The 18,556-nt window shown below is 43.9% G+C and overlaps 1 protein-coding gene across 4 annotated transcripts in view; it reads right to left on the bottom strand.

Annotated features, from left to right (window-relative positions):
- Positions 1-18,556, bottom strand: part of LOC132973325 (tetraspanin-9-like) — a 235,233-nt gene that overhangs the window by 94,302 nt on the left and 122,375 nt on the right. The window contains exon 4 of one of the 4 annotated variants that reach the window (XM_061036748.1): positions 10,377-10,456. In XM_061036748.1, coding sequence (XP_060892731.1) covers positions 10,377-10,439 — 63 coding nt within the window. In that variant the 5' untranslated portion in view covers positions 10,440-10,456. Of the gene's footprint in view, positions 1-10,376; positions 11,554-18,556 lie in introns of those variants that run through there. The other 3 variants (XM_061036747.1, XM_061036746.1, XM_061036745.1) reach the window with 3 other exon arrangements.

Here is an 18,556-nt window from a genome sequence, read left to right as displayed (position 1 = left end):
AGTGCATGCACAGGCAGAAGGTGTGTGTTAATAATTACTGGGGCTCACTATGGATAAATGAGATCATTCACTGATGGTGGCGATGACCCCATAATCGACTTCTCAGATTAGACTCCTTTCCCTAACCCCCACTGTCTGCCCACACCGGGCTCCACTCTGACTCACTCTTTTGTATTCTGCTGCCATCCCAAGTCAGCCATTACTGAAGCCTGGGTGGCTTAATAAGAGAAATGGAGACATCTGTGCAGAAAAAATGACTACTGACAGCGAGTCTCTGCTCCGATTTCTCACGTTATCTGATCTCTAATTAAGGATTTAAAGCAGGAGCACATGCATATCATCGAGTACATACTTAATGAAGTCGTAGCTTGTTGCAGTGTAAAATAAAGTCATTGGATGCATCAGAATAAAACTAGAATCTTAGCATACTACCAGCAGGCAGGGGCGTGTCCAGACGGGGGGCCAGGGGTGGCACATGCCCCCCTTGAAATCTTATTGGTCACCACAGGGGCTCAAAATCCTAAACTATGATTAGCTCTTTGCCTTGTCAGAGGATGTACTTATTATTTTAAAGATTTATTTTTGGGCTTTTTGATCCTTTAGTGGAGAAACAGGACAGTGGATAGAGTCGAAAAGTAGGGAATGGAATGGAAGGAATCCAGTTCAGTGATCCAATTGGGCCACCCCAGTAAAAAAAAAACGTCTGGACACGCCCCTGTCTGCAGCTACACATTTATTAACCTAAAGATATTGAAACATAAATATTTTGTTTATTGATTTATAAAAGGTAGCAGTAAGGGAAATGTGTGAGTTTTCTGTCTGCATTACGGGGGACGGGGGAATTTGTAAAAAACCTGATAATTCATCATTTCAGGTTAAACAATACTGACATCCTCACTGTACGGAGCCTGCATTACACTAATAAAACTATCAAGCCTTGACTAAAAAAGTAAGATCAGAGACATCCCTCTGTGCCCCACTTAGGATACCAAAGTGATGGAACAAGATTCCTTTTACACATTTCCTTTTGGAATAAGACTTTGCATGCTGCGGGCAAACCAGACTACTTCTGATTTGCACATTTTCAGGAGACATAAACCCCAGATATCTTCTGGAACAGAACAGATACCTAAAGCAGATGCTCTTTCATGTCTGGCAATAAGACCGGAAATTGTAAATTGGTGTAAAATAAACAAGCAGACCCATTTGCTTAAGTCGTGTGATAAGACTCAGGCAAAGTCAAAAGGACAGTTTTAAAACCGGCTGTGATAAGGAAGAGAATGTGCACACAAGAAGAAAAAGGTAATAATCCCCTGTAGGGTTGACACAATCTATCAGCCAGTCAGTTATCTAGTGACTGGAGCAGTGAAGGATCTTGACTAGTAACTGCGTTTTCCTCTTCAGGGGAAATATTAGAGCTGGTTGTGAGCGCACCTCATGCACATCAAATAAGAGTGAAGCTCAAATTGGATCAGACATAACGAGAGCACTGCAACATCCTGCTCTGAAGAAGATCTGGGTTTGGCTCGGAAATAAAAAAAAAAAATACAAGTTGCTTTTCAAAACACAACAAACAGTCTGATACGGAGGCTGGTGCTGTGAATCGTACAGTATGACTCATATTATGTGAGATTCTCCCATTAAGAAATAGCAATAAAAACATGTCAGGCATTCAAATCATCCATTCATTGCATGTACTGATACATTTCCATCTAAGAAGCCACAATGTGTCGCGTTTTATGGCTGAGTTATAACGCAGCGGTAATCTGCTGCGGTTCAGCTAAATAAATCAATAACTGCTCGAATGTTCGGGGGCATAAATCTGTCTCTCATTTGTCACGGCTAACAACACGGACGCGTGTGTCTCTCCATGCGTGTTGTAGCCCTGCTGGAGACGTGTCCTGGGTCTTATTACCATTCAAGCAGTGAATGCCTGAGCCTCTGACCCAAATTCAAGATGGCACATGTAAAATACACAGATTCCAAGTCAATCTGCTAGCGGTGGTTTCCATGTATTGTGTGGTGCAGTTGTCCCGGGTCTATAAATGTGGTTGAGAAAGAGGAAGGACATAGATGAGTGGAAACAAGCTATCAAGGATGCTATATGTGGGTTGTTTGTGTGAGTCTATGCTGGGAAAAAAACACAAAGAGCCAATTGAATCAATTGAGGTAGTGACCTTGGGGAAATAGGCCTTAGAGTCAGTCATTGATGCATCCTCAGCCTGCAGCTGATAACCTCTGGAGAACTTAGGGAGCTGGACCCACGATGCTAAAGCTTTTCTCCTGATGGACTTAATTAAAGCTTCTAGTTTTTTTTTTCCAGAGAAACAGCGTCTCCACATGACTGTTTGAGCAGGAAATGTATGCTGGAAGATTTTCAAAAACAACTATTTAAAAACACATAATGTGCACAGCTCATGACTCTGCTTCAAGTTCATACATTAAAATGTTAATCAAACATTAGCAAAATATTCTAAAATGCATTTCCTCTGCTTCTGTGAGCCTCCTCAGCAGAGCCAGAGGTGGAGAGCATTGATTTCACTGTAATTTGCCTTCAGGTGTCAGGAAAAATGCTGAGCGGTTGAACTGGCAAGCTGTTCTAGATTTCTACATTAATTCACTGCTTAGGTGCGGATCAGCATTGATTGGTCTTCCTGGGATGAAGTGAGAGGGGAGGACAGATACTAGTTTATAGTCGCTCCTGCAGCAGTAAGGACACAGACAGCACCGATACACACACTGAAATTAAGACAGACCTGGAAAGGGGCTTACAATGCATTAGAAAGGTGCTGCACATTCAGAGATATTTGTCACAGTCAAAGGCTGCGAAAGTACTTCAAAACCTTGACGATTATCCATCGCAGCTACTCTGAATCCCTGAGTCCATAGGCGCCACAAAGTGTCACTACATGATATGTGAAATGTTCAAAGGCAGCTGAAAAGCTTCAGTAATTGCACTCATTTTCCATCATGGATTCAGCCAGAGTACTGTGTTTTTTTGATAACAGTTTGCTTGATTTACCAATCAATTCATGCCAAATTGAGTTTCATAATGACATGTGAAATCATGCAGCTGTGAGGATGAAGAGCTCTGAAATGAACGCCTTGCTTGGGCTGTAAATATGTAATAAAGTATTTCTTAAAAAAAAAGAAGGATGCAAAGGATCTTTTTTGATCAATAAACCAAATGCAGGACCTGTAAGGATAGTTCCAGCTTTTCAGTTCAGCTATAAAAACAAATTATTGACCACACAACACCGACGCTGCCTCCTCCTCTGCCCAAGGTATACACAATTTGGCACATAGTCGTTAAAAAGGATCCTGCTTATGTATGCAGAACTAATGACACAATCTCGTTCCATCGCTCTCCTTTTGTCTCTTCTCTGAACTCTTCTGGCCTATATTTAGAAATCGTGTTGTTTCCACGTCCCGCAGCTAAGAAAGGAGCATATATCTGCAGAAGAAGACGAGGCATAGTTTCCTGATGATTTATGTTACCATCTAAAGCACCGATACTACCTCGACGAGCAATAAAAGCTCTGACTTTAAAGAGACAGAAACTTAAAATATGAATGAGGGAGGTGGATAAAAAGGATGTTTGGCATGCACCAAGGTTTTCTAGTAACTGTATTTCCTATACCTAGAGTTACCTGCAGTTACTGTTATTACATCTGTGTGCTGGTTGGTCACCTGTCACAAGAAGTCAGTACAACACAGCTGACACAGAAGCAAATGGGCTGAAGTGCACCTGCAGTCCTGTTGCTTTATGCTAACTCAGAAGCAATCAAACTTAACATCCAGTTCTTAATCTCCTCTAAGAGAGAAGAAGAAGTCTATGACTAGAAACAGCTTTTCTCTTTTAATGCATGTATGTGTTGATAGTCTGGATTATTTATACACCACCTGCATAGTTATGAACTCCATCGTTTAAAGTATATATTTATTGAAGGATTCAAAGGCAGAAAAACAGAACAGATGAACTAAACAGTTTGGCTCACACATTCAAATTCATGCAGGCGAGAGGCACAGGACTCACATATTACACAAAAAATGTACATTACAAAATAATGACAACAATTAGAAAAGCTTACAGATAAGCTTTGAGGCAAATCTCTCAGCTCAACAATCGGAGGGTCACAGGTTCAAGTCCCAGCATAGACCAAGTCCAGAAAATGGTCTGGTAGCTGGAGAGGTGCCGGTCCACCTCCCGAGCACTGCCGAGGCGTCTTGGGCAAGGCATCAAACCCAAAAATACTGCTCTGGAGCGCTCGCTGTGGGACGCCCCCTCACTCTGAGACCTCTCCATTAATGCATGTCCACAGGGTCCTGTTTGTGCACGTGTGTGTATTTCGGCCTATGTGTGTGTTCATGTTCATTAAGAGTGTAAAACCGATTTCCCCTCGCGGGATAAATAAAGTATAAACTGTCCAACCTTGTTCGGCTCGTGACCCCACTTTGACTTCACACAACTCTGGCGACCCCACACATCCACAAACACATACAGCTGTTTGCTCACATTCATTTGTTTTCAATCATGGAATAGTTTTTTTTTCTACTGCGTTGCAAGTAAACATTCATGTTCGAGCACATGTAGGCTTTTTCATGTATATTATTGTGGACAGAGGAAGAGAGGCTGGGAGGACATTTCTGCACAAATTCATTTAGCAGACGAATTTATCCAAAGCGACGTACATCAGAGAGTGAGAACAATACGTCAGTAAGTGCAAACAGACAGCTTTAAGTTGGGTCACAGTCTGCGCTAATGGACAGAAGATTTCCTGCTCTATTATCTGCCAGAGCTGTTGTACTGATGCGAAACCACAGGATTCTATTTAGCACTTGTGACATTGTGTGGAGAAGTTAGCGTTCAATTTATAGCGTTGGGAGGGGGTGTGTGGGCCCTGTGTAATAACAGTTATGAACTCATTGAAAACGTTGCACTTCTTAACTCCTCTTGAGTGTCATAATCAAGCCCTTTTTACAAAACATGGCAACAACTCATCAAAAAAAAAAAACAGAGCCACCGGATTCAAGGAGAGAAGAGAGATGTGATGGGAGACGAGGCTCCTTTTACAAAAGCACCACCCACCTACTGCGCCCAAGCAAAAAAAAAAAAAAAAAAAAATGCACCTCCACTTCTCCTGCTCTATTACCTCGACCCCCTAGAGTGAAACACAGCAGCTCTGTATCCTGGTTGATCTGCAACATGAGCTAATGAGCTCGGAGGAGCTACACAACACGGCCGGGAAATCGAAGCAGCCAGAGAGAAACGTGTAAATTAGGGGAAATCTCCCCCGACGGTGTGCCGGACAAAGGATATGGAGATATTTACCATGGAGCGTTAGCCGATTTGAATCAAGGCCCAGCGGTCTTTAGGGGACGCTAATTACAAGACTTCAAATGAAAAAACAAAGGCTATAAATATGTTTAAAATGTACAGAGCAGCAGTTTGGCTACTCTGCTTAAATCGGATGATTCAGAAGACGCGTAATCTGAAAGCGGTTGTGTTGACCAGTGATTGAATCCGCTGATGGCTGAACGTTTCAAAGCTAGAGGCAGAAAATGAAGTTGGACACGCCGTCTGTGGTTGATGCTGCATCCTGGCATTTCAATCTCAAAGCCAATTTAAGATCCAGCCTTTCACGGTGGATTGATAGAATTAAAGCATGTGTGACAGCGCAGCACATACAGCTTGTTTCATCATCTCGCAGAGCGCGCTCAGCCCTCATCTATTTTCCCCGTGCCCCAATCCTTGTTTCACCTGGCAGTGACTGATGGAGTTCAGCTGTTCCTCTTGTGAAAAGGGAGGAGAAGAAGAAGAAAAAAAAAGCAAAGTTGGTTACAATTCTTTCCTCTCTTTGAGCCGTAAAACACGACTGCACTTTTCATGAGCCGATACAGGAAATAAAAAACAGGCAAAGTGCTTCAGCAACCTCCGATCGGGATCCCAGGGGAAAGGGACAGCTCGTGTGAAAGGCTTTATGGAATTCCTCTGAACCAGACGCAGACATTCCCAATCCACCTTGAGTCTGTCAATAGCTCTTTACTCTCTGTAGCATCAGAGGAGAATTGAAACCTTAAATGTCAAATTCAGTGATTAAATCAATAGGGAAACTAATCTTCTGTTACCTCGGACCAAGTGGTTTATAAATCCTGCGGCAATCCCCCAAGTAAGCAGCGGAATTCATGAATTTTAAACACATTTGTTTTCCCCTTCTCTAACAAAGACGCTGCTTTGATACTACCACCCCTCTTACACTTGTAGGACAAGACTGCTGAACTGGCACTTTTCTTTTAAACAGGAATATCAAATGAGCCTTTGGCTTTTGATAAGGCGAGATAATGGCAGAGCTCAGATGTGCCCACTGTTCAATATCTCAAAGGGAATTAGTTTGTGCATGGGACATGGCCTGTATTTTAGCATTATTGTGCCTTTTTTTTTTCATCAAAGGTGTTTTCAAAGGTGTGCAGTAACACTGGACAAGATAAATAAGAGCAGCAGAGTACAATAAATTGAATGTTGAATGGAGGAGATTAACAGACGTGGCTGCGAGGACACACCGCAGAGCAAGAGGCAGAAATCCTCGCTCGGAGCAAGAACGCTAACACTGATATGCTCACAAGGCTGACACCAATAAGGCTTAACATCAATCACCCTATCAAGCGGGTCATTGTGTGTGCCTGTGTGTGCCTGTGTGTGTGTGTGTGTGTGTGTGTGTGTGTGTGTGTGTGTGTGTGTGTGTGTGTGTGTATCTGTTTGTATGTATGTGTGTAGGAGAAACTGATTCCCCTTCCTAACTGGACCGCAGATTGTCGCAGCATTTAGATGATTGTTGGCTTCAGCACAGAGCTGTTCGAAGGAGCTCCACTCTCAATCTCGACAGCACAAACCCAATAGTGATCTAATCTGCCTGAAGATCCCCCTCCAGCTCAAACTCATCTAATCCCTGATAAGAAAGAGGAGCCAGATGGTCATGAACAACTGCTGGGGGGGGCCTGAGGATGAGCGCATGTATTGAGATGCTTGGAGTGCCTGCTGCTGTTTACCTTGTGTTTCAAGTTACCACTGTAAAGCCCCGTGGAGCGAATGATGTGTGGGTGGTGCGCATTCTCTCACAGGATGGCCGTCAGTCTGTGTATTGGACAGCGAGTGTGCTCGTGCATGTGCGCACAGTCCGAAAGAAGAGACCCCTGCTGTACCTGGTGCCGGGTTACTGCAGCTCACCAGTCCCCCTTCTCAGCCCTGAGATGAGATGCTTCAGAAGCAAAACCTCCCCACCAGCTGTGCTAACCTTGTGATTCCTGGAGTGTCAGAGGTAGAGCAGCACAGTCCCAGGGGTGTCAGGATACAACATGCCTGTCACCCTCCCTCCACATGTCCCAGAGGGCTCAGGCACCCTGTCCAGACCCCCTCACTGATGAGCGAACCCTTTATTCCCAGATCCCCTAACCTTCAACTGGGCACACTGCTGCTGCGCCGCAATCCTGAGTGCCAGTCAGCCAGCTGCCAATGAGCCTGAAGCTGTCACATGCTGATGGACAGATCCGGCCGCCACATGCATTGCATCCTAACCCCCTCATCTGCCACTCTATTCCCATGGGATGCTGATTAAACCGCCGTTAAAATGATCTACTGGGGAGAGGAAAACAAGCATCAATCTGAGGGAAGAGAGGGAGAAATTATCAGAGTAAAAGTTCAATTATCGCACAGCAGGGGATGCACTTCAGTGGGGAAAAAAAACCCTATACGCCCACTTGTACACACACAATGATGACAGAAAGAGTCCTCCAATCTCACACTACAAGGAGAGCATCTGAACGTGGCTGAAATACATTTCCACGCTGGCCAACAGGCTATAGGCTTGACAGGAGCGAGAGGCCACCAGGCTTGAAATCCAAAGCCTCTTTTCCCACCTTCCTATTAGTGTTGTGCAGCAGCAGCTTATTAGTGGTGAGGTTTTGCCACCGAAAATAAAGGGTTAAGCACAAATTGAGCCTGAAAAGAACCTTTGGAAGTAAACACCTTCACACATATCCCCCCTGGCTCCCCCTCAAGACGATAACGGATAACAATGACCTTCTGACCTCTGCTAGAGGTTGACCTTTACCTGTGCCCTGAGGCAGCTTCTATTGAATGAACTGAGCAGGCTTGCTCTAACTGACATACAGGTAAACTGACGGTGTCACTCCGTTAATGTAGAGTCTTGAAAGGCCCTTAATGGATCATTTTCGGCTCACAGCTCAAAGTAAGAATAATGACGCGCTGTCGTCATTCATCAATTTATAATCAAATCATGATTATGAACTTGATCTAGCGAGAGCATATTAATCTACAAAGTTGTATCCAGATTACTTTGCGATAGCTCGAACAGTTCGAGGGGATATTTTCTTTCTGGGTAGGTGCGGGATTTTTTTTTTTTTTTAACAACTTTGAACCGAGCTGGTGACAGAAAAGCATGTGTTGTTTTCTGTTTGACAGAACAGTAGGGGGAACAGGTGTTGCTTACATTGACAGTGTGTTGGAGGTCCCGACTTCCGCTGGGCTAATGAGCACCTGTCCCAGGCAGCTCTGCATGTGAAGGGCGGCACATTTTGATAAGCATTTGTAGGTTACGGCCCTTTTTGTAGATGCGTGCATGTTTAGCCACAACAAATGTGTCCTCCTGAATAGCCTTTAAATATTTTGGATTTTAAACAGACATAGCCGTTTGAATCTGTCGGAAGTTAAGAGTAAAAGTTGAGTTGAAGAGAACTTTTGTTGTGCATTTCGTTCTAGCGGCTAATCTGTCATGTAGCTGGTCATCGATCGATTCTTAGGTAATTGCTTAAAATGTCCTTTTCTAATTCTAATCGAAGTCAAATGCCTTGGCCTCATCCTGCACTTCAGACAAACTGATTGAGTTCAAAGGAAGTGCTCTCATCAAGTTTAGTCAATGTCTGCATTAAATGAATCCAACGACAGCTAAGCTTTCCTGACCCTTACATTCCCTTAAACAAACATTTACTTGAAGACGAGGGTACGCTGAGCAGCCCTCCAGCCATTTATACGTCGTTGCTGATTGCTTACGCCCTCGCCTCTGTGGACTGGGGAATGGTATGAGGATGACATGAAGATATTGCCCTGCAGCAGCAGACACGTCCACAGCTTCAGGCCTGAGCTCGGCCTCTAGCACTGCTGCATGTTTCTGTATATGGAGCGGACAATGTGATGGATCTCCCGCTCGTGTGGTGCATGTGTGTGTTTTTAATGCTGTCCTGCTCACAGCTGGGCTCAAGATAATGCCCACTCCGTCGCCTCCAGTGTGCCCTAGTTAGCAGGGCTCACATCCCAGTAACATGGGCGGGCTGGGGTTGGTATAGAGTCCCCCAGTGTTGGGGTGTTTTTACGCTTTACGCCTCGCTGCATCCACACAAAAGACTTGGCCCAATAACCCATAAGCTCTCTAATCCATTCTGTCAACAATCAAGGGATGCCCACTTTTACAACAAATGCCCATGCATGGGTACACACCGGCGTGCCACACACTGCCCAGGTCTATTTGTGAGTAAATAGCCATTGAGAGCATTACATTATTATTTGTACCTATTATCACAGTAATTACTGCAGATATTACAGAGTTCAAGCCAAATGTCCAGGTGCAGCAATTCAGAACTTTAATTTCACCGGATATTGATCTGAGCTTTACCCCCAGAGTAAAGATATCTCATTAAATGAATGAAAGATAGAACGAGACACACAAATCAGATCATCTCCGGCAGAATCACCGGAAACTCCTGCTGACCGCCCCCTGCTCGTATCCCCTTGGTGCGTATTGTGTTGCTCGTGAATGTAACTGGACTGTAGAGGCATATACTCTTTCATTCGCATGCCACAAGCTGAATTACAACTTCATGTTCACTGTAAATCAGTGTCCAAATGTGTGACCCTTCTGAACCCAACTCATCTCTACCCCCCCCCCCCCCCCCCCCCCCCCACACACACACACACACACACACACACACACCCCCACCCCCACCCAGTCAAATACAAAAGGAGACAGCCACTGACTGTGTCATGACATCCAGGAATAGCAACATGCACCAGGAGGAACAGGCATAAACAGCCTGGCGTAATAATTAGAAATGCATGATTGCACTGACAGCCTTCACTTTGAAATAATGCCTCCTGATTAACATTTAAATAAACTTAGCACACACTGAGCCCTTGCATTTGTTCACACATAAATGGATAATGACAAGTGCTGAGTTACTGCAGGAAGATTCACTCTGAAAAGCATTTCATTATAAACACATATCCGCACATTTGTATGGTAAATATCATCTCCATTAAAGTGAACACACATGACTGCAGCGACACAACATAGAGAGGCACTTACCCAGAAGATGAGATTGAAGGTGAACATCAAATACTTCAAGCAGCAGAGGCAGCCTCTTGCCATGTTGCACTTCTTGAATTCTAAAAGGAACACAAAGGATAGATCCAGGTAAAAGACCACGTATTTGCTGCCTTTGGGTGAGCTGTACTTGTTGTTGGTCTTGTCTCCTGCGCTGGCGTCGGCTGCTGCTCCAGCCTGCGCCTGCTGTGCGGTTTTGCGCGGCCCCGTGGAACCGTAGAATGCGCCGGCAGTGAAGCCGCGGCCGCCAATCGGGCGGCCAGACGTAGAGGCTTGAGCAAAGTCGGAGTCGTGGCTATCTACAGACGGGCTACGGTGAATGGCTGACTCCTCACTACTGGACTTCTCCATGCTCTAGGGCTGCAGCTGCTGATGAAGGGCTCCCTGAAGCACAGTCTACCATAGTCTCAGAGATGACAGGACAGAACAGATCACGCTCCAAATGTCCCCTGATTCACTCCCTGGATCAAAAAATAAAATAAAAAAACCTCACAGGAACACAACTACATCCACCTGAAAGCACACAGTTGAGTATGTGAGTCTTCAGTATAGAGGTGAACAGAGCTGCACTGTCCAGGCACCTCTGCCAGGCTGAAGAGTCTCCTGCTCACTGCTGCTGTCTTGCTGTGATAGTCCTGAAGTAGCTGTGCTCAAGGGTCCTGTGAGGAGCATTACCCACGCCTGAAGACAGAACTGTCTTTCCGGGAAGAAGTTACAGCACTCCTTCTATCCCCCTCTTGTAATATCACTCTCCTCCTGTGCTGCTTATTGCTGTGCCAGGCTGTTCCAGGAGGAAAGAGACCCCAGTGAGTCTCAGCTGCTCCACTTCCACGATCACTTGCTGACCTGGTAACTTTTCTCCCTGCCTCTCCTCTCCTTCCTCTCCTCTCCTCTCCTCTTTGCAGTGCTCTCCGCTCCTTCTCTGTCCTCCTCTTCTCAACGTGCTCCGATGCTCTCTTTCCTTTCTTGCTTTATCTCTTTCTGAGTGTGCCTGTCTTCTCTAGTGTTCCATTCTGTGCTGAGCCGCTCAGTCCTCCGCACTGCCTGCGCTCTGCTCTCCCAATAGCAGCGCTCTGGCTGATGTGCTATTATCGGCAGACGCAACTAACGGGCATTCCCTATTTCCAACAAGAGCAGTGCCCTCCTCCCCCAACTCTCTCTCTTTCTCTCTCTCAGTCTCTCTCTCTCTCTCTCTCTCTCTCTCTCTCTCTCAACCCCTCCCCTGTGCATAGCAGCCAATGCAGCAGCTGCAGCCGTAGCCAGAGCTCCTCCTCTCCACTCCCCGCGTCTTTAATAAGCTCATCACTGTGCCGGCTTTGACTATACATGTTCAGCAATTTCATCTTTGCTGTCAGGAGAAATGAGAGGTCAGAGATGAATTAAAGCATCACACACAAATAAATGAAAAAAGAAGAAGATTCAAGGTAATTGTAGATGTAGTAAAGTGGAGTGGCAGGGTAAGGGTGTGTGTGTGTGTGTGTGTGTGTGTGTGTGTGTGTGTGTGTGTGTGTGTGTGTGTGTGTGTGTAATGGAAATTGCTTACATATGCAGAGAGATATCACTGTCAAGTCTGCCGATGACACACAGGCACCTACAATTTCACACCAATATGGCTTATGTTTTAATATGTAGCGTGTGAGCCCACAGATTAATGTTGCATAAATACTCTCACAGAAGATAGTTTATCATATATTTTTTTCTGAAAACCAGCCCAAAACATCAAGCGACTGTCACTAAAGTGATTACTGCATCTGATGTGGGTGGTGTCGACAGCACTGAGCTGCAGTTTGGGCACACTGTCGCTCTGTGTTATTCATCACTGCACTGCCTACATCCATGTAAAGGGACCAATTACCTGGCAGTGTCCAGCCTTTGGAATTATGGCACCATCTGAGGCATGGGAAGGGGATAGTGGCTTAAAGACACTGAACACTTTCTGATGCAAAGCCATGAGTCCAACACTGAATAGCCCTGTTGAATCACACAGCAAACTGATAGAGGTGATGGAGCTGTGATTGTAAATGTACCTCACTCCCCAAATAGCTATACATGTGCACATCATCAGAGATTAAAAACTAATTGGTGAAGGATAATTTATGTAGCAACTCTCAGCATAACAGGGCAATTACTGCTATGATCAAGCTGTGTCTGTGTGAGCTTGCCTGAGCTTATTGTGACCCTCCAGAATAAAAATATAATTGCATTTATTGACTCCCAGAATCAAATCCTCCTGCACTGTCCAGCTCAAAATGGTCGACAAGACAGTGCATTGTTCTGCTTTGGTAATGGTCGTCCATAAGCTGAGAGGGGGGAGGTAAGGGATCTGACTCCAGACAGATGGAGGGAGAGTTTGAACCATGTGCACTTAAAGGTAAATCCAGTAATACCCAACCGACATACAGTAGACAAGCTAATCCAACCCTCTGTTGTTTCACCATTTTAGATAGAAAACAGCTGAGGGAAAGTTCATGTATTGTGCTTTAAACACTGGTAAATAATTACATAAATTAAAACACATGTATAATCATGTTGATTTAAAGCAACAGCATGTAACTTTTCCACCTTAATATAGTAGTTTTAAAGTTGATCTTAGAGCACAATATCTGTCAACAGGGAAAATGGCATCTATCCGGTGTCCACAGAGAGGCACAGTTGCCTGTTTTTTTTTGTGAAAAGTGCTTATAGCTTTACAGTTCTTACACCATAAAGCTGTGGTGTAGTTCATACACCAGCCTTTAGCTAAAAAAAAGTCAGTTAACCCGACTCTGTAACTGTTTGATAAAATGGCTAAAGCTACGAGACGGACCAAGAAGCCGGACTAGAGTAATTATTAGGCAGGCTTTCACACGTTGGTGAGAGCTTCGGAGAAATCATGGGCTGCAGTTTAGACACCAAGCTGGCTATGTCAATATGCTGTTGGTCAGTGCAGTTGCACTGGGATTGCAGCGGTCTCGTGCATACAGTCAGCACCCCTATGTTCCCACTCGCTGGAGGTGGATTCTCCAGATAATATCCTGCTGTGTTCTCACATCAGCTCCTTCAGACTTTCTGCAAAAAAAAATACTCGGGTGTCTGGCAGAAGAGACTCCGGGTAAAGTGCAAGTGAAAAAGGTGGCTTTCCAAGAGTTTTTCAAGAGTTTTCTGCAAGTGTGAAAGCCCTGTATGTCAACATTAGTGGGTATCTGTGTCTGGTCTCAGCAGAACTGCCATTTTGTTTTTGTTGATCTTTCCCTGGCGACCTGTGAATGGGGTCAAAATAGTTGTTGGATTTTCCATTGTAGAGGTGACGTCTGCCTTTGGTGATAAGGAGACTAGTTAGTTTAAAGGCTTTATATGCGATTTTTCCACACTTAATAGAAATCAAGTATATCCTCTGAAAATAACCCTGTGAGTCATGACTGTCTACAATGGGTGTAACACCCGAGTCCCACTGTCTGTGATGTTTTCAGAGTTTTCAGAGTCCTACCTTCACTTTGTTTACATCGCCGGGACGGCCGGCTGGCTCCTCCCCTCGTGTATAAAAGTTGTTTAATTGAGGGACTAGAGAAAAGAAGAATAACATACTGTACTCACTGCTTAATTGAATGTCAGGTAAGCGTTTCTAGATCACGCTCATTTCATGTAAATTTACATGCAGTGTGATGATACGAGCATAATAAAGACCGCTAGCATTAGCATGCTAACAATGCAGCGCAAGTTGTTTTGGTTTCATGCTGGTGCTCAAGGGCGACATCTGCTGGATCAAAAATGTGCATATAAAGCCTTTAAATGTAATGAATGTGTCACTTGCTGTTTTAGCAATGTGTGCTAGCAAGCAGGAACATTCAATAAACTATCTCAGATCTGTTCGCTCTTAACAGCTCTGATCTGCTCTGATCAGCTAAAACCACTATAGTATCTCATTACTTCTTGTAAACTCTCAGATTCAAAATGGCTGCTTATTTCAACATTTCCAGTCTTGAGGAACTGACCAACAACATGCTTATGTAAAGTCTTTGAAAATCTCTCATTCACTGAGAGATTACACAATGCTCAGAATCTAACACCTTGAAGCTTTGATGTTACCCCACTAAATCCTTTTATTAAGCCTCCACAAGCATCACGTGTCTTTAAGCAAACAGTGACAGACATATCTGCAAAACGTAGCAACTCTCAATGATGACAGGGATTTTTTTTCTAGCACAGCAACCACAGGGAGACTTGAAACATGATGAAAATAGCTGCTTATGTTACAAGTGACAAGGTTTCTTATCAGCTGCTGAATACCTGTGAAAAGAAACGTCCAAATCCAAGGCTTTCGATCCATCAAATCAGCATACAATCTGCGTCAGTGCTGCTCACACTCTGAGAGTTACACACATCAGTAACACACTCAGTGGGGATCTTAGTGTGTTACTGATTCCTCAAGTAGCTTGAAGGACGCATTCCAGCCTGTTCTCTCCTAGACAACACACAGATCCATCCATCGACTCGGTGCAACGAGGCTGTGCACGCCTGCATCAGGTTGAGGGGGTAAAGCGAGAAAGATACAAAATGAGACTCGAGAGAAATGGACGCATGTAGGATGACTCGGAGGAGTGGAGGCTTGGAGAGAAGATGAAAAATATGCGGAGCACAGCAGAGGAGAGCCTGGGCCGAGATGGAGGGGGCGAGTGGGATGAGATTTTATTCAAACATTCTCTGTGATGATGAGTAAATCTGGCAGCTCCTTCAACATATGTACAGCGTGCTGCAGAGACTGACAGGGACAGTAGAGATTAGAGTTCAGAGGAGGCAAACAGGGACTCTCTCGGAGCTCCACAGAGCTCAGTGCTTCAGGAAAGGTAATGAAATGCAAACACTTAACCCTGAAACTGTGTTAGGATAGTGGGACCATATTCAAACAATGACTCACACTCAGTGGTGTCAGCCATACATTGTATATCAACATGGACGAAGTCTCGGGGATGTCACCCATTGGTTTCTGAAGGGTTGTTTGGAGGCCTATCCATGAAGGAAATGTTGACTCTAACAACAACCACTTCCTTTGCCTTTGTCTAACAACAGACAACCTTGAGCATCCTGAAAAACAGCTACCATGTAGCTGTTTTTCAGGATGCCTTATCATGCACACATCTTTCATAAAATCTTCTACATGTGTCTAATTCTCTCTAGCAGATTTTGTATTTTTCATAAAAACATTACTCGTCATTCCCAGATCATTATCTCGTTAGTTCAGAAAAACTGAACACATTTTTAGTTCCTCTTCTAAATGTTGTAAACTTTCACAGATTTGGCAGACATTTGGCTTTTGTTACAAGCAATCCACCAATTAAGGATAAACTTAAGCAGAACTGCAGCAGCGACTTTTTGTTCCTGGAGTGGGTACAGTACCGGCCTCAAATACACTGGATCCTACAGTTTCTTTTATTACTGCCTCACATAGAAACAAACACCCACACGCTGCAAAGTCCACATCTTTACATTGTAGCACAGGCTTTCATGGTCCCCAAGACAGAGCTGATATAACCCTGATGCCATCACTTTTACATCATCTGAGTGATTTTTTTTTCTTACACTTCGAGAGTTCCCTTTATTGACGCAGAAGAAACTGTGCAACTATTTCAGTGGCTGAGTACTACATCCCATTTTAAAAATGGTGGAGCACCCCCTTAATAGAGGACTCAGATCAAAAGAAGGCATCTGGCACAAGCAGACCATTTTGTTACAGCCTGAACACTTGAAGGTTTTAACTTCGGTTCAAGCTCGTTTTCCTCTGTGAATCTAGAAGCCGCAGATTCAACTGAGTCTCCATCAAAGTCCCCTTTACAGAAATCTCCTGCAGCGTGATATCTTACATGTTAGCAACAATTTATTTTAAGATAACACTAACAGTATGGGGGGACTGCAGAATCCAAACACAATCTTCTGCACACCATCAGCTGCAGCCAGAGGAAGGTCCATTCAGTATTTAACAAGAGAAAAAGAGAGGTGAACAGAAGAGGAAAGGGGGAGGGCTCCCAAAAAATACTCACAGCATACGGTGATACATAAAATGGACAAGTTCTTGGTGCACATCATGTATTTAGTCTTGGGGAAAAACATGACATCAAATTGATATTAAAGCTGAAGGCACACCATAAGAGAGGGTCTGTTCAAACTGTGTGTCTGTTTTCATGTGTGAACATGTTTGTGTCTTTTCCAACCCTTCAGCTTTGGTCGTCACTTCAGAAGTTTGTTTTCATAAATTTGATCTACATTGTGAACCATCTACAGAATTAACCAAACTAGTTTCTGGTGATAACTATGTTGTAGTGTTGTAGTCAAGACCATGCTAACCAAGACCAAGACATACCCGAGACCGGAACGCTCTGAGACAAGACCAAGACATTTAGGGATCGAGACCAAGTCAAGACCAAGACCAAGGCAGGGCGAGACCGAGACAAGACCAAGACCATAAATATCTCTGAAAATCATCATTTAGTGTGCAGTGGGCGTGTCACTTACTTAGACCTTAAAACCACAAAGGTTGCGGCCGTAACCGGGGGACAAAAAAATCTAACTACAAATGAATTAAAGTTAAATGTTTTTTTTTTTTTTTTTTTTTTTTTTTAGAAAAAGGTGTTTTCCTTCTAATCATATGAATGATGTGAAAATAGCTGACCAGTGGTGGTCTTGACCAGTCTTGATTTAAAATCCACCCAGTCTGAGACTGAGACAAGACCGAGTAAAATACTTGACTGTTTCAAATACGCTGGGAGGCTATTTTCGATGGAGTACGCTGCAGGCACGCATCAAGCTGATCAGAATATGAAATCCCATACAGGAAGTCAGGTTAGGAAACGCACAGAGCATCCAGTCAATTTCAAAATAAAACACAATATACTCAAAATATAACACACTCAGGGATGCCATGTCTACGGGTCTACGGGTACCACTGAAGGAGACCAGACTCTCCAAACCTAAAAAGATTTCCTTTGGCCGAAAAAGAGAACAGAACAACAGATTCAACTTGGTCATGCATGTCATCACTTGAATTTGATCACAGGATCTTGTTTAGATGTTTATTTGCACTCGGCAGCCGTTCGCCGCTGACGATCTAAAAATCTGCTCTGACGGTGGAATAGTAAGCCTTTAAGTTCGTTAAACTTGATCCATTTAAACAATCAGCCATATTATGAAACAGAAACTAAACAATGTTCCCCGGTTTATAAAACCTGGCTCTTATTCTAACAGCTGATGTGTTGTTTGTGACCTCGGACGTTTATTTTTAATCAACTTTTTACTGAATTTAATAAATAAACCTTGTTTTTAGTCAATCTTTTTCCTAAATGGTCCAAAACCTTCCAAAGTGCCCGGTGGAAATATGAGAAGCTCGACCCTCTTATTTTTAGCTAAATTAATGAACAGAGTCGAGTCTTTCATTGGGAAATGTCAGTCGTTTTTTCTTTGACTTTGATATCCTGCCAGTTCGTGTCTCGCAGAATGATTTACTGACTGGAATTGAATCAAGACAATCAGAGCCACAGTCACAAGGTCATCTCACACATGACAACATCCCCAAAATAAAACACTGACTCTGTTCGAATGTCATTTTGTAGAAACTCATAAATAACGGTTTAATTGTGTAACCCGTGTCCTCATCGATTGAAGCATTCCAACAAAGATAAAAAGAACGTCCTCTCCATAATTACCCACTAATTTGTCTTTGCTCATATTACACTAGGAATTAGTGCTGCATACCTCCGCCCAGACGACCTGAAACCATAGCAGGCCCTCAGACAGTATATGATGATCCTGGTGTGAGAGTATGATCAAGGCTGGAGCATAAGGAGAGGATTACGACTACAAAGGGTTTCCTCCCACACAGTATGTCACTGCCAGTGGCCCTTAGATCCTCAGAGCGTTTGGTTGAGTCTGTTGCTGTGGATGCAAACAGATACCGCTGTCAACATGAGGTGTCCCATGTTTGTAGATCGTATACTTTGTGGAAGTTAAACAGCAAACAGACAAGAAGATGAGGTCATGACTGCATCGCCTCCTGGTGAAAGAATACACAGTGATGACGGGATGTACAAACACGCTGTCTGCCTCGAAATCGAATGAAAATCAGATGTCAGTCTGGTTGGATATTTATGATTCTGATCTGCCTCTTTAGGATGCTCTGAGTATTATCCCTCAAT

Source organism: Labrus mixtus, chromosome 4 (assembly GCF_963584025.1).
Source record: "Labrus mixtus chromosome 4, fLabMix1.1, whole genome shotgun sequence".
NCBI lineage: Eukaryota > Metazoa > Chordata > Actinopteri > Labriformes > Labridae > Labrus > Labrus mixtus.
The sequence above is the reverse complement of the archived record's forward strand: the minus strand, read 5'-3'. Positions and strand labels throughout refer to the sequence as shown.